General features: G+C 38.3%; 1 protein-coding gene across 2 annotated transcripts in view; it reads left to right on the top strand.

The window, feature by feature from the left end:
* Window positions 1-6,990, top strand: part of ARL6IP6 (ARF like GTPase 6 interacting protein 6) — a 47,032-nt gene extending 40,042 nt beyond the window's left edge. The window contains exons 4-5 of one of the 2 annotated variants that reach the window (XM_022569739.3): window positions 7-51; window positions 2,776-6,990. In XM_022569739.3, coding sequence (XP_022425447.1) covers window positions 7-25 — 19 coding nt within the window. In that variant the 3' untranslated portion in view covers window positions 26-51; window positions 2,776-6,990. The remainder of the gene's footprint in view (window positions 1-6; window positions 52-2,775) is intronic. The other variant, XM_022569738.3, reaches the window with a different exon arrangement.
* Window positions 6,991-17,414: the final 10,424 nt, after the last annotated feature.

Genomic DNA, 17,414 nt, shown 5'->3' with positions numbered 1-17,414 from the left:
TCCTAGGACTTCCCAAGAGGAATGAGTGCAGATGCTTACCACCCACCACAGGTGTGTACATAGTATCATGTTCATAGTAGCTCTCTTTATAGGAGCGCCAAATTGGAAACAACCTGAATTCCCAGTAGTAGAATGGATAAATAAATTTTGGTATTTTTATACAATGGAGTACTAAACTGTAATACAGAAGAACACACCAGTGCTACTACAGCACCATGGATGAATTTCACAAACACTACTGAGAGAAAGAATGCAGACACAAAAGAATACATCATGATGCCATGTAAATGGAGTTTCAACAGCAGGTGAAACAAGTCATCATGATAGCAGACAGTGTGGTAGTTATCTGAGGGTTTGAGTGAGGGAAGGTGGATATTGACAGGGAAGAGGAACAAAGGAGCTTTCTCTGGTGCTAGAAATGTTCTGTATTTGATCTGGACGGTAGGTACATGAGGGTATACCATAATAAAGATTCATTGATCTGTATATATGTTAGGCATTTGCACTTTGCTGTGTATATTTTATTTTTTTATTTTTTATTTTTTTTGCGGTACGCGGGCCTCTCACTGTTGTGGCCTCTCCCGTTGCGGAGCACAGGCTCCGGACGCGCAGGCTTAGCGGCCATGGCTCACGGGCCCAGTCGCTCCGCGGCATATGGGATGTTTCCGGACCGGGGCACGAACCCGTGTCCCCTGCATCAGCAGGTGGACTCTCAACCACTGCGCCACCAGGGAAGCCCTAGTGTGTATACTTTAAAAAGTAAAATGCATATATATAAAGAGAGATTGAGTAAAATAGGCACCATACTTAGTCATAATTTTTCAATTCAAAATGTGCCCTCTATAAGAAATAAATGAAAGGCTTTGACAAAGGGGAATCAAGATACCTTCAGCTTTTTACAGGACTTCAAAGATCACAAGAGACATAGGAGGGAAGACTTACCAGGAGTTCTCTGTATCTTCCTTGGGAGGAAAATCATGGTGGGTGTTTGAAAAGGAGCTTTAAATCAAGCGATTTGTCAAAGATTTTTAGTCCCTTGCCTGGCAGTACATGTGTGACAATGGCTACAACGTTCCCAGTGGGAGTATGGTGCGTTTGAGATGGTAGAAAGACTAAGAATCACTGCTCTGGAGTATTTCTTCATTGCCATTAGATTTCCTTGTTGTGCCTGGTTTGTGACGGTCACTAAGCATTTGAGCTTGTATATCTCAGTAAAGTTCAATTATATCAACATTGTAGTTATTATAATTTCCTAAAGTTCAGTAAACTGTACTTTAGAGATTCTTCTATTTTTGTGGGAATGCAGGTTCTCAAACTAGTAGAAGAGAACAATTAACTCCTGAAATTCTGTTCCATGATTAACTTTGTTAGTATGAATTTAAATGTTCTCAGGTCAGTAGTAGTTTTTTTTTTTACAGTGAATGATAATGCTGATAGTTATGATTAGATTTCTTTTTACTAGTCAATTTTTGGAGGAATTCTTTTTTTAAAAGGAGCAAAGCATTTAGTGTATCTATTTTACTTTACCGTACAGTAGGTAATACAGCTAGGTAGATTAGCCCTTAATGGCCAACATGAGAAGCATCTTAAACTAGTCGCAGTTGAGTAAGATTGAGGGGAGAGAGTAAATAATAACTCCCATGGACCAAAACAGGGGGCCATCAGGATACATCAGGGTCTTCTGTAGTCTCAGGTGAATGCAACGGGGTTGTTCTTCGAAGAGAGTATCTTCTATACTCTCTGCCACTGATCTTACTGGACTGGAAATCATTATAATGAGGTGTCTTCGGATGTTAATGTTGATCTAAGTACTTCCCTGTCTTTGATCTGTGCTTAGGAAAGAAGAGGACAAGGGGAATGATAACCCTCTCAGCCCAGGGCCCTTATTACTTAGGACTTTCCATTCTTAGTACTGCTGGTGTGTAACTCCTCATATGTCCTTGATTTGGATTGCTCCCGTGAGAAGATTCTTTTCTGTCTCTGACACCAATTGGACCCTACCTTCTATTCTTTTTAGTATGTCTCATCCTTATTAGGATAAGCAAAGAGTATTATTGCAATACAATTAGTGCAAGGAGTGTTAAGAAAATGTAGTAAAATAAGTAAAATTGCTGCTTGATAGAGGGAACAAATGTCACATGAGCTATTTGGCTCTCATAGTAACCATTAAACAATGTCTTTGCTGACACCTAGGAACTCATTGAAAGCCACTTAAGTAACCTATTAAGTTGAGAACTGAAATGTCTATAAAAGACACAATCTGATTTATGACTCACATATGGACAAGTGCTGTTTTTAGTGCTCAAAGAAAAAGTAGAATTCCTTCATGTAATCTAAAAAAAGGTACAAACAGGACAAATACTTGAAATAATATGTATTTTAAGTTATAAGTGAGAACAAGAGAGTGGGGAAACACAATGCTAATTTAAATGAAAGAACATGCTTGTAGTGTAACAAGATATGTACCTTAGAATTAGGTGATGGTACACACATGTGATTATGAGGCATAGTAAAGAAGTTATAGGGATCAAACTGAGCATTTTGCTCTAAGTAATGAAATTGAAAAAATTACATTTGATAACCAAGACTTATATTTGACAGATCTATTACTAATTCTGAAGATGTCTAATACTCTTTTTTAACTTGTATATTAATGTATAAAAGATATTTGGGAAACATGTTTCCAGATTCTAAACATATTTGATAAAAACTGATGGTGTTTTTGTTATACCAAATTACATTTTCCTTTTTTCGTTTGTTTTTTTCTCCCCCTAGGAAACTGACTGGACATTCTTTCCACATGGGCTATAGTATGGCAATTTTGAATGGCATTGTAGCTGCTCTTACTGTAGCTTGGTGCCTCATGTAAACCCACACTGAAGCAATATTCTTGACAAAACTTAGTCACGATTGCTTTGTAATAACAGGGAAGAACATCATTGCCTACTCAGAAGACCAAGAAACCTGCTGCTCATTATGTGCTTCAGATACATGTCATATCATCATCATTATGGAGGACTTTTTAAGCATCGTTCTAGAGCTTAGGCATTGGGAATATCTAAGTATTAAGTTTCAAGTAATGCTTAAAAGTGTAAGACGTTTACCTCATCTTTTTACTTTTGTGTGCATTGTCCTTATAAGTTGTAGAAAACATTTTAATGGAACTCAAACCCGAAAACTTGGATGCAGAATATCCTGTATCAATGCCTGCCTTTCCATGTATATGTATATACTACATTTTTGCTAAGAAATACTGATAGTACTGTTTGAGATAGAAATATTTCTTATTTATTCATTATATTAGGAAAGCAAACAATGCCTACTACTTTGACATTTTACAGAAGCTACTTTTAAATCAGAATATTTAGTTTTCGATATATAGAAGGTGCATTTATATTTTTTAATGGGCTATGGTTCTTTATGTGTTTTTTTACATATTTTCCTACTATATTTTGAATTTGTATGTTTTTAAATTGTTACATCTAGGCAAATGTAAATGTTATTTTTTAGCTCGTGCAAACCTTAATACCTACCGTTTTTAATAAGTATTTTGTCTTTTAAGAAAAGCACACTGGCCTGAGTTTAAAACTAAGTAAACTTATTTTAAAAAAAACAACAAAAAAGTTTAATTATTTAAGCCATGAAAATATTCAGGAAATTTAAAGCTATTCACTATTTCCATTTTCACAATTCCAAATATTTACCATGGTGTATATATGATTACTTCAACAAAACTGATATTATCTTGTTTTTAATAAATATAAACCTGAAGTTTTTATGTTTAGAAATGCTTGAACTAGTTTGTTTTTAATCTCCAAAATTTGGTTACCAAAATAGAAAAGGTATTTTGATACGGTGTATACATGTATAATTTTTTAATGTATAGTTTCCTTATTTTCCTATTTAAATGTTCTTTTGTAATTGTGCTGTTTTGTTTTTTCATAGTAATTAAGCCTTAATTGTTCCCACTTCCTTTCTAAATACCTGTTTAGAATAGTCACTTCAATTTTAGAAAGATGGACTATTTTAAATACTGTTTTCCCTGGCCACAGAAAAACCTACATTAGGATAGCATTGTGTAGCAAAACTGCTTATTCAGGCCAAATGGGAAATGAGTATCTGCAGTGTGTTCCTGTTATCTGCAGATTGTTGTTACTGAGTAAATGATTTAATAATGTTTCTAAAAGTCTTAACATTTTTTTACTATTCAAAAACCTTGTATTGGAAATGCCAAATGCTGCTCTAATTTAAATTATCTGAAGTGTTTAGATTAATATGGGGGGAGGTGTAAGATATACACACATACATATACACAAATCCCATGGCTTAAGTATTCCTTCCAGAGCGGTTGTCATATGAACCTATTTTCACTTCCTGCCTTCCTCGCCCAACCTCCTCCTTTCCCCCTAACCTTGGCTCTAAAGGGCTCTTCTCTCCACCTCCCAAGTCGTCCCCCCTCCCCCACCCCATCATCAAATTTGGATAGCTTCTTCCAGATCTTTCTGTCTTATGACTAAGAAAAATATAGTAGACCCTTTACATGTAAATATCTGTAAGACATTATATCTATATATAATATAGATATATATCTGTAAGATACTTCTTCCGGAACTCTGTTTCTTTTGGACTAGCACTCCTCTTTCTTGGGAAATTTCTCTCTCCAGTCTAACATAGAATCCAGATATAAACTATCCTGCTTCATTAGCAGAGTGATTGAGGATAAGTACCTAACCAAAGCTGGGCCAATTCTAGTTTCTTATCTTTTCTGGCCACAGTGATTTCAACAGGAATAGAGACATGACTTAAATTAGGCCAGTCCCTTCCCAGGATTTTTCAAGTTGAAATTAAGGTAAATTAAGCTGGGAAGATACAAGCCCAGGAGATGCTGGCAGCCAGAGTTTAGCCAAACTCAGTGGGAAAGAATAAGGCTGACATTGATGCTACTGATGACATTCCTCTAGTCCCTGAAGCCCAGTGGTGACCCTGCCATTCTTGAAATTGGTTTTCTCACAGTTTTGAAAGCTGGAAGTCCAAGAATAGGGTGCCCGCATGGTTGGGTTCTAGTGAAGATAGCTGTCTTCTCATTGTATCCTACTTGGGTGGGGAGAGAGGGCTAGCTCTCTTCCTCTTAGAAAGATTCTAATCCCACCTTGGGGGCTTTACCATGCATAACCTAATTACCTCCCAAAGGCCCCACCTCCTAATACCATCCTGTGGGGAGTTAGTTTCAACAAATGAATTTGGTGGGATTTGGGGGGGCACAAACGTGCAGTCCACAACAATATCCAGTACCAAAAGTGGGGTCTTTGAAAAGATAAGATAGACTTGGACTTCCCTGGTGGCACAGTGGTTAAGAATCCACCTGCCAGTGCAGGAGACATGGGTTCGAGCCCTGGTCTGGGAAGATCCCACATGCTGCGGAGCAACTAAGTCCCTGCACCACAACTACGGAGCATGAGCTCTAGAGCCCACGAGCCACAACTACTGAACCCGTGTGCCACAGCTACTGAAGCCTGTGTGCCTAGAGCCCGTGCTCTGCAACGAGAAGTCACTGCATTGAGAAGCCCGCGCACCACAATGTAGTGTAGCCCCTGCTCGCCGCAACTAGAGAAAGCCCACGTTCAGCATCGAAGACCCAACACAGCCAAAAATAAAAATAAATTAAAAAAAATTTTTTTCAGGTTCTAAAACACCAAGATAATTATTTATTTTTAAAAAAAGACAGACTTCCAGTGAAACATCTTAAAAGAAATTTTTCCATATTTTTCCATTTTTCCATTTCTGTTTACTTCATTATATCAGGACCCTATGTTGCAAGCAACATATACCATCTGACTAACTTAAGGAAAAGGAATTTATTGGAAGGATATCCAGTGACTCTCAGAACTGGTAGCCAGGAATCAAAAAAGTATTAGAGGGTCAAGGAGGAGGAAGCAAGGGGACTATTTGTTAGTGGAAAAGCCTGGTCAGGATGATAAAATGAATCCTTGTCATTTGTTATTGTTCCTTGCAAGATCAGCTCAAGGTTCAGACAGCATCAAAAGTCAGTTGTTGGATAAAAATATACACTACTTCCAGAAAGACCCCAACTTTATTTTTTTTTAATTAATTAATTTTCATTGATGTATAGTTGATTTACAATATTAGCTTCAGGTATAAAACATAGTGATTCAAAATTTTTTATAGATTATACTCCATTTAAAGTTATGAAATACTGGCTGTATTCCCTGTGCTGCACAATATATCCTTGTGGCTTATTTTATACAAAGTAATTTGCACCTCTTAATCCCCTACTCCTATCCCTATCTTGCCACTCCCTGCTACCCTCTCCCCATTGGTAACCACTAGTTCTCTGTATCTATGAGTCTTCTTCTTCCTGTTATATTCATTTATTTATGTTTTAGGTTCCACAAATAAATGATAACATAGTATTTGATAGTATTTGTCTTTCTTCATGTGAGTTATTTCACTAAACATAATACCCTCCAGGTCCATCCATGTTGTTGCAAATGGCAATATTCCATTCCTTTTTGTGGCTGAGTATTCCATTTATATATATATATATATATATATATATATATATATATATATATGTAAAACACTTCTTTATCCATTCATCCATTGATGGACACCTGGGTTGCTTCCATATCTTGGCAATTGTAAATAATGCTACTGTGAACATTAGGGTGCATTTACCTTTTTGAATTAGTGTTTTTGTTTTCTTTGCATATATACCCAGGAATGGAATTGCTGGATCATATATGGTAGTTTTAGTTTTTCGAGAAACTGCTGTACTGTTTTCCACAGTGGCTGTACCAGTTTACATTCCCACCAACAGTGTACTAGGATTCCCTTTTCTCTACACCCTTGTCAATATTTGTTATTTGTGTTCTTTTTGATGGTAGTCATTCTGACAGGTGTGAGGTGATATCTCGTGGTTTTGATTTGTATTTCTCTAATGATTAGCAATAATAAGCATCCTTTCATGTGCCTGTTGGCCATCTGTATATCTTTTTTGGAAAAATGTCTATTCAGTTCTTCTGCCCACCCCCCCCCTTTTTTAAGATTTTTATTGGAGTATAATTGCTTTACTGAGTTGTGTTTCTGCTGTATAACAAAGTGAATCAGCCATATGTATACATATATCCCCATATCCACTCCCTCTTGCATCTCCCTCCCACCCTACCTATCCCACCTCTAGGTGGTCACAAAGCACTGAGCTGATCTCCCTGTGCTATGCAGCTGCTTCCCACTACCTATCTGTTTTACATTTGGTAGTGTATATATGTCAGTGCTACTCTCTCACTTCGTCCTAGTTTACCCTTACCCCTCCCCGTGTCCTCAAGTCCATTCTCTACATCTGCATCTTTATTCCTGTCCTGCCCCTAGGTTCATCAGAATCATTTTTTTTTTTTTAGATTCCATATATATGTGTTAACATACGGTACTTGTTTTTCTCTTTCTGACTTAACTTCACTCTGTATGACAAAGACCCCAACTTTCAATGTTGTGTCTCAACTGGCTTCATACCAGTCTTCAATAGATTATCCCAATGTTCAGAAACAGCAGCTAATGGGAATTCCCTGGCGGTCCAGTGGTTAGGACTCAGCGCTTTCACTGCTGGGGCCCAGGTTCGATCCCTGGTAGGGGAACTAAAAAACAACCAGCAGCTGATGAGCGATAGGTTAACCAAGAATTAAGTACATTATCTGACCTCTTCTGTGTAGTAAGTTCTTTTGACTAGAGCAGTGTTGTGTGAGAATCCATGATAATGTATACACTATTCAGTAAATCCATAAATGATGGTGCTGCTAGAAGTATCATAGACAAGAAAAGCAAATCTAAGACCATAATATGTCTACCAATGAGGACAAAACTGCTAAAATGTTACCCCTTCTAATGCAGTTAGTTGGCTACCAGGTTGCAGGGCTGACCCCCCAGTATATGATACCATAAAAGGGCTCTTGGTAAAGTGGGGGTACGGGAGTGAAGATGGGGATGGGATGTGAGAGTAGCCAGGAAAGCCTCTGAAAGTACAGCTCTATCTGTAGACTCCATCCTTGCACTTTGTTTATCCTCCCATTAAGCACTGGCTTGACAGAAGGAGACTAACATTTACAGAATATGTTATCTTGTCTACCTGATTATTCAGAGCTTTTTTCACAGTGAGGGCTTTGCTGTGAGCATTGACATAGCTCAGACGTATTCTCACATTCTGGATCCATTTTAAAAGATCCATCTGTATACCCCTTCCCAACCTTTCTTAAGTTGGCACCAGTTCTTTTCTAAGCCCCTGACAATCCAGCCAAACTGCTAGTTCATGCTCCATGAATATGCATAATCCTTATTTCATAGCATATCTCTTCAGGCCAAGGAGACAACAATATGAACTGCTTGAAGTTCTACTCCCTAGGAGGATTCTCCTCCCCTGTTCTTCACTGCCACCCATTAACAGGGGGTTTAATGCCCTCTACCACCTCATTTTTGACTGGTAGTAACATAATATCCAAACCACCTATGAGTCAAGCTTGGGTTTTTTTCCGAATCAGTCAGTTATCCATAAGGAACTCTCATGAGGCCATAGTTTTTTGTTTTTTGTTTTTTTGCGGTACGCGGGCCTCTCACTGTTGTGGCCTCTTCCGTTGCGGAGCACAGGCTCCGGACGCGCAGGCTCAGCGGCCATGGCTCACGGGCCCAGCCGCTCCGCGGCATGTGGGATCTTCCGGGACCGGGGCACGAACCCGTGTCCCCTGCATCGGCAGGCAGACTCTCAACCACTGAGCCACCAGGGAAGCCCAAGGCCATAGTTTTGAGTTGAATGAAAAGAGGCAGTGTGACAGGAGAATGCATACTGGGAATGTGATCATACAACTACTCAGGCCTTTAGGACTAGTTCTCCTGAATGATGGAATTCAAAATATGGCCTAAGGCAGTAGTTCTCAACTGAGGGCAATTTTGCCTTCCAGGGGCAAAATTTAGCAATTTAGCTAAATATTTAGCAGTGTTTAGAGACATTTTTTATTGTCATAATTGGGGGATGCCACTGGCAGCTAGTTGATAGAGGCCAGAGATGCTGCTGAACATCTGTAATACCTGGGACAGCTCCCCACTAGAAAGAATAATCAGCCAAAATGTCAGTAGTGCCGAGGCTGAGAAACCATGATGTATATTCATGACTAAGTGAATCAGATAATATCCTGTTCAGAATGGATAGCTGGAGTCATAGGGTATTTGGAGTTCAAGATCAGGTGTTCATTCTCCAAAAAGGACAAATACAAAGAGCCTATTTCTCAGAAGGAAGTTATTAGCCTAAGAGAACTTGTCTCTGTGCCAGAACCCTGTGGACCTCTGATTGGCAAGGTCTGTCACAGACACCAGTCATTAACTACTATGGCCTTGTATATTATTAAAGATTCCCCACATGATACTACTCCTGGTCAAAGAATTCAGTTCATAAAAAAACCTACCCACAAAACATTTTCTTCCTATCTCCATATGCTGCCTATTGTGCTCAAGGGAGAAATGCTTCCACAGATGTTATGTACAACAATGCTATTGTTGAGTTGGAAGCTGAGAACATATTTGGCCATTTAAAATTCCTTAAGCACTGGGCACACAGGCAAAGTGGATGTTAAGGTACTGACTGGAGTGACTGAGAACCCACCAAGGGGAAACTGAGTTACTGCTACACAGCGGGAGGCAGGAGGAGTATGGACAAAACCCCAAAGGCCCCGAGTTGCTTCCTTGTTAGACTCTCATATTAAGTTAGTGGAATATCACAACAGCCTTACACAGGCAGAGCCTCAAATCCCTCAAGAATGAGGTTTTGGTCACGCCACTGGATTGAAAACCTACACATGTTGAGAGTTCTGGATGAAAGCAAGGGAACATGAAATAGATATTAGACAAAGTAATACCAGCTAGGTATTATTTTGTGTCTCACAACCAGTTTCAGAAACAAAAAGCTAGAGCCTTCACCCATATTTCTTTCTTTCCTGTGGCATGCGTGTATTTTAACTAACTTCCTTTTTATTTTTTTTCTTTGTTTCTCCCATTATTGTATGAAAGATTTTGACAATGGCTGTAACTACAATGCAGGGCATTGTTTGCAGACTATATTGTGATGGGATTACTGTAGGATTGGGGAGGAATGGACATTCCCTGCTATCCTGGATATGGAACTAAATATAGTAACCTGTGAGACTTTTAATTATCTTCCTGTGAAGAAAGATCAGTGCATTCTGAATTGAATGAGCAATGGTTGTACATTATGGTAGATGAGATAATTTTTTGAAGTGTAATCATGTGAAGTAGTTAGTATGTGTATATTGGGCAGGAAAAGGAGTGGACTTTAGTGGGTATTTTGTCATTTATTGACTACTAAACCCCAAAACCCATTTTTATTTTGGGAGAATGTGAGTGTCTGTTAGAAGGCAAGCCTCCATGTTGCATTAGAAAAGGCTAAGAGAGTAGATATTTTCTTTCTCCCAAACTGATTGCTAATATGTAACCTTGGTGTCACCAATTGTACTGCTCCTGCCTGAGTTTTGAGTTGTGAATGGATGGCACCATAACTAACAGAAAACTTAGAATTCATTCATAGTTGTGCCATTCTGTGGCATTGGCAATGGTTTCTAGCAGCGTTCTGCTGTGATTGGGCCAGTAATAGACTCCTAATCAGGCTGTTTTGATGCATGACTTTTGCTGTCTCTGCTACCAGGCTTTCCTTGGTTTCTGTCATTTTATGATCCTGGTTTTCTGATCTTTTCTTCAATTCTGTGAGCTACTCCCAACCTTATAATAAAATTATTTTCTTCCTAGCCAGCTAAAATTAGATTCTGATGTTTAAAATCAAGTACTGAGAATTCATATATCAACTTTACATCACTGCCTGTCCATGAAGCTTCTTGAAAAAACTTTATTACACCGTGATTTCAGCCACCTAGACTCATTTCTTTTACTAATTTAAAAAATTATCACATGCTATCCAGCCTTATTATTTTATAATGACTCATCTTCCTCTACCATCTTCCTTTAAAAAGAGTCTTTTAGACTCTTTTTAAATGTATACAGTACTTAGGCTGAAGCTTACATACAGCAGGTGCTCAGTAATTGTGTATGACATGTTTTTTTTTTCTTTTTTGCTGTACGCGGGCCTCTCACTGTTGTGGCCTCTCCCGTTGTGGAGCACAGGCTCCGGATGCGCAGGCTCAGCGGCCATGGCTCACAGGCCTTGCCGCTCCGCGGCATGTGGGATCTTCCCTGACCGGGGCACGAACTCACGTCCCCTGCATCGGCAGGCGGACTCTCACCCACTGCGCCACCAGGGAAGCCCTGTATGACATGTTTTGAACACAATTTGTGCATAGAATTACAAAGTGGTAAAGGAAAAAAAAAATTTTTAATTTTGGAAGAAATGACTTCAGATCTTACATATCTTATAAATACATAAATTGACAATAAGAAAACTTACTACAAATAAGTGTTCCTTATACTAGTACAAATATCTTTTTATACAAGCCTAAAATGTTTTCAAAAATACAAAGGAAGGTAATAGGAATGTATAAATAGCGTGATATTTGAATAAAACATACCCTTGGATTTCCTTTAGGTCTAACCATTTGCAGTGACATAGGACTGAGCAGACAAGTGGTATAATTAAAGGAAAATCAGAATGCAATTAGATTTTCGTAAATTCATGTATCAGAACCAGCCTCCACAGTAAATTAGTCTTAAATATTAAGTCACTGGGATAAAGACCTGAATTGTACAGAACTACAGGTCACTTCTCTGAGTAAAGAAGTAGCCAGCAACATAAGATGGTTAGTCAACCATCAGTGCTTAGAATGATAATGTTTTTACTTATAATCTGAAAAAGTTGTATACAAAAAAACACCCAAATTTATGACACTAAACTCCCCTAGATACTGGAATTTGGAAAAACTACAAGAATATCCCAGAAAGATGTACAAGTGGGCAGAAAAATGACAGATGTTTAACAGTGGACACCCTGGTAACATGGCAGGGGTGGGGGGGAATCCAATGTGTTCATAAAGGACCACCAATACATACATTGAGCTAAAGTAACCTCTGCTACTCAAGAAAAAGAAATGTTTCAAACCCATGCTGAAAAGATGGACCAAAATTTTAAGTTGAAGAGCATGTTTTGGGAGGGGAGGGGTCTGGGGGGGGAGTAGTCACTAGTGGTATATTAAAACATCATAAAAGAAATGAATAGAATTAAAATGGACATGGGCAAATTCCCAATATATATATGAAATAATAAAGGATCCTTAGAACTTGTAAGTGGTAGTGTTAGAAGAAAAATCCTCAGTGCATTGCAAAGTTATGATAGTTTCTACCTATAGTTAGTATGGCCTAAAAATCTAGATAGCTTTGATAAAAGTTTATAAAACCACAAAAGATGAATACTGCAGTTTTTGAAGGTGGAATACTTCAGAGATATAATTAATCTTGTGGGGAAAAAAGGGTTCTGGAAAGTGAGAGCTGTTTTGTGTTACCACTGTGAGAGAGCATTAAACTGAATGAAAATCACTGCCATTTACCCTAACAACCTTTTCTTTGCAACAAAACTTAATAAAACACAGTTTCCTTGCCACCTCTTCCAGCAACATACTCCCTGTTCCTCCCCATATTCCCAGAAATTGGCACTGTTTTACAGCTGCTTATATGAAACTAACTGCTGAGATGGGCCCATCCTGGACTCAGTGAACTCATATTTTCCTTCTCTTTAGAGAAGACTGCAAGACCAGCCAGTTAGTGGCTTTGGGTCAGCTCTAGAAAGGACCTGGATATTCAGTTTATACTGTGATATGTCAGGAAAGATATGAATTCCTAAGAGCAATTCAAAGTTAAAATCCTGACTCCCTCCGGACTTTTGTAGGTGTTGGCTTTGCTGCTGAAAGCTTAGCCTTTTGTTGTTGTTGTGTAATATCTTCATTGTAGTCTCTTACGCAGTTATCCTAGTTTTTCTGTTGCTGTTAGTACATTTTTTTTAACATCTTTATTGGAGTATAATTGCTTTACAATGGTGTGTTAGTTTCTGCTTTATAACAAAGTGAATCAGCTATACATATACATATATCCCCAAATCTCCTCCCTCTTGCATCTCCCTCCCACCCGCCCTATCCTTTCCTTCTATGTGGTAAAAAAGCACGCAGCTGATCTCCTTGTGCTATGCAGCTGCTTCCCACTAGCTATTTTACATTTGATAGTGTATATATGTCAATGCTACTCTCTCAGTTCGTCCCAGCTTACCCTTGCCCCTTCCCATGTCCTCAAGTCCATTCTCTACGTCTGTGTCTTTATGCCTGTCCTGCCTCTAGGTTCTTCATAACCTTTTTTTTTTTTGATTCCATATATATGTGTTAGCATACAGTATTTATTTTTCTCTTTCTGACTTCCTTCACTCTGTATGATGGTTTCTAGGTCCATCCACCTCACTACAAATAACTCAACTCCGTTTCTTTTTCTGGCTGACTAGTATTCCATTGTATATATGTGCCACATCTTCCTTATTCATTCATCTGTCGATGAACACTTAGGTTGCTTACATGTCCTGGCTATTGTAAATAGTACTGCAATGAACATTGGGGTGCATGACTCTTTTTGAATTATGGTTTTCTCAGGGTATATGCCCAGTAGTGGGATTGCTGGGTCGTATGGTAGCTCTATTTTTAGTTTTCTAAGGAACCTCCATACTGTTCTCCATAATGGCTGTACCAATTTACATTCCCACCAACAGTCCAAGAAGGTTCCCTTTTCTCCACACCCTCTCCCTAAGGAACCTCCATACTGTTCTCCATAATGGCTGTACCAATTTACATTCCCACCAACAGTCCAAGAAGGTTCCCTTTTCTCCACACCCTCTCCAGCATTTATTTTTTCTAGATTTTTTGATGATGGCCATTCTGACTGGTATGAGGTGATACCTCACTGTAGTTTTGATTTGCATTTCTCTAACGATTAGTGATGTTGAGCATCCTTACATATGTTTGTTGGCAATCTGTATATCTTCTTTGGAGAAATGTCTATTTAGGTCTTCTGCCCATTTTTGGATTGTGTTGTTGGTCTTTTTGATACTGAGCTGCATGAGCTGCTTGTAAATTTTGGAGATTAATCCTTTGTCAGCTGCTTCATTTGCAAATAATTTCTCCCATTCTGAATGTTGTCTTTTCGTCTTGTTTATGGTTTCCTTTGCTGTGCAAAAGCTTTTAAGATTCATTAGGACCCATTTGTTTATTTTTGTTTTTATTTCCATTTCTCTAGGAGGTGGGTCAAAAAGGATCTTGCTGTGATTTCTGTCATAGAGTGTTCTGCCTATGTATTCCTCTAAGAGTTTTATAGTGTCTGGCCTTAGATTTAGGTCTTTAATCCATTTTGAGTTTACTTTTGTGTATGGTGTTAGGGAGTATTCTAATTTCATTCTTTTACATGTAGCTGTCCACTTTTGCCAGCACCACTTATTGAAGAGCCTGTCTTTTTTCCATTGTATATTCTTGCCTCCTTTATCAAAGATCAGATGACCAGGACTTTGCTGGTGGCACAGTGGTTGGGGGTCCGCCTGCCGATCCAGGGGACGCGGGTTCATGCCCCGGTCCAGGAGGATTCCGCGTGCCATGGAGTGGCTGAGCCCATGAGCCATGGCAGCTGGGCCTGCATGTCCGGAGCCTGTGCTCCGCAGCGGGAGAGGCCACGGCAGTGAGAGGCCCGCGTACCGCAAAAAAAAAACAACCATCAGGTGAACATATGCAAGTGGGTTTATCTCTGGGCTTGCTATCCTGTTCCATTGATCTATATTTCTGTTTTCATGCCAGTACCATACTGTTTTGATTACTATAGCTTTGTAGTATAATCTGAAGTCAGGGAGCCTGATTCCTCCATCTCCGTTTTTCTTTCCCTAGGTTGCTTTGGCTATTCGGGGTCTTTTGTGTTTCTATACAAATTCTGAAATTTTTTGTTCTAGTTCTGTGAAAAATGCCATTGGTAGTTTGATAGGGATTGCATTGAATCTGTAGATTGCTTTGGGTAGTAGAGTCATTTTCACAATGTTGATTCTTCCAATCCAAGAACATGGTATATCTCTCCATCTGTTTCTTTCGTCTTCAATTTCTTTCATCAACGTCTTATAGTTTTCTGCATACAGGTCTTTTGTCTCCTTAGGTAGGTTTATTCCTAGATATTTTATTCTTTTTGTTGCAGTGGTAAATGGGAGTGTTTCCTTATTTTCCCTTTCAGATTTTTCATCATTAGCGTATAGGAATGCAAGAGATTTCTGTGCATTAATTTTCTATCCTGCTACTTTACCAAATTCATTGATTGGCTCCAGTAGTTTTCTGGTAGCATCTTTAGGATTCTCTATGTATAGTATCATGTCATCTTCAAACAGTGACAGTTTTACTTCTTCTTTTCCGATTTGGATTTCTTTTATTCTTTTTCTTCTCTGATTGCTGTGGCTAAAACTTCCAAAACTATATTGAATAATAGTGGTGAAAGTAGCCAACCTTGTCTTGTTCCTGATCTTAGTGGAAATGGTTTCAGTTTTTCGCCATTGAGAACGATGTTGGCTGTGGGTTTATCATATATTGCTTTTATTATGTTAAGGTAAGTTCCCTCTATGCCTACTTTCTGGAGGGTTTTTATATAAATGGGTGTTGAATTTTGTCGAAAGGTTTTTCTTCATCTTATTGAGATGATCATATGGTTTTTCTCCTTCAATTTGTTAATATGGTTTATCACATTGATTGATTTGCATATATTGAAGAATCCTTGCATTCCTGGGATAAACCCCACTTGATCATGGTGTATTATCCTTTTAATGTGCTGTTGGATTCTGTTTGCCAGTATTTTGTTGAGGATTTTTGCATCTATGTTCATCAGTGATATTGGCCTGTAGTTTTCTTTCTTTGTGACACCTTTGTCTGATTTTGGTATCAGGGTGATGGTGGCCTTGTAGAATGAGTTTGGGAGTGTTCCTCCCTCGGCTATATTTTGGAAGAGTTTGAGAAGGATAGGTTTTATCTCTTTTCTAAATGTTTGATAGAATTTGCCTGTGAAGCTATCTGGTCCTGGGCTTTCGTTTGTTGGAAGATTTTAATCACAGTCTCAATTTCAGTGCTTGTGATTGGTCTGTTTATATTTTCTATTTCTTCCTGGTTCAGTCTCGGAAGGTTGTGCTTTTCTAAGAATTTGTCCATTTCTTCCAGGTTGTCCATTTTATTGGCATATAGTTGCTTGTAGTAATCTTTCATGATCCTTTGTATTTCTGTGGTGTCAGTTGTCACTTCTTTTTTATTTCTAATTCTATTGATTTGGGTCTTCTCTCTTTACTTCTTGATGAGTCTGGCTAATGGTTTATCAATTTTACCTTCTCAAAGAACCAGCTTTTAGTGTTGTTGATCTTTGCTCGTTTCCTTCATTTCTTTTTCATTTATTTCTGACCTGATCTTTATGACTTCTTTCCATCTGCTAACTATGGGTTATTTTTGTCCTTCTTTCTCTAATTTTTTAGGTTTAAGGTTAGCTTGTTTATTTGAGATGTTTCTTGTTTCTTGAGGTAGGATTGTATTGCTATAAACTTCCCTCTTAGAACTGGTTTTGCTGCATACCATAGGTTTTGGGTTGTCTTGTTTTTATTGTTATTTGTTTCTGGGTATTTTTTGATTTCCTCAGTGATCTCTTGGTTATTAAGTACTGTATTGTTTAGCCTCCAGGTGTTTGTATTTTTTACAGATTTTTTTCCTGTAATTGATATCTCGTCTCATAGCATTTTGGTTGGAAAAGATACTTGACATGATTTCAATTTTCTTAAATTTACCAAGGCTTGATTTGTGACCCAAGATATGAGACTGTTCCATGAGCACTTGAGAAGAAAGTGTATTGTGTTGTTTTCGGATGGAATGTCCTAGAAATATCAATTAAGTCTATATTGTTTAATGTATCATGTAAAGCTTGTGCTTCCTTATTTATTTTCATTTTGGATGACCTGTCCATGGGTGAAAGTGGGGTATTAAAGTCCCCTACTATAAGTGTGTTACTGTTGATTTCCCCTTTTATGGCTGTTAGCATTTGCCTTATGTATTGAGGTGCTCCTTGTTGGGTGCAGAAATATTTACAATTGTTATATCTTCTTCTTGGATTGATCCTGTGATCATTATGTAGTGTCCTTCTTTGTCTCTTGTAATAGTCTTTGTTTTAATGTCTATTTTGTCTGATATGAGAATTGCTACTCCAGCTTTCTTTTGGTTTCCATTTTCATGGAATATCTTTTTCCATCCCCTCACTTTCAGTCTGTATGTGTCCCTAGGTCTGAAATGGGTCTCTTGTAGACAGCATATATACACATCTTGTTTTTGTATCCATTCAACCAGTCTATGTTTTTTGGTGGGAGCATT

The sequence above is a fragment of the Delphinapterus leucas genome, chromosome 8, assembly GCF_059928025.1.
Source record: "Delphinapterus leucas isolate spDelLeu-1000000601 "Yukka" chromosome 8, BTC_Dleu_Yukka2, whole genome shotgun sequence".
Lineage (NCBI taxonomy): Eukaryota > Metazoa > Chordata > Mammalia > Artiodactyla > Monodontidae > Delphinapterus > Delphinapterus leucas.
This window is presented reverse-complemented; position numbering and strand designations above follow the sequence as displayed.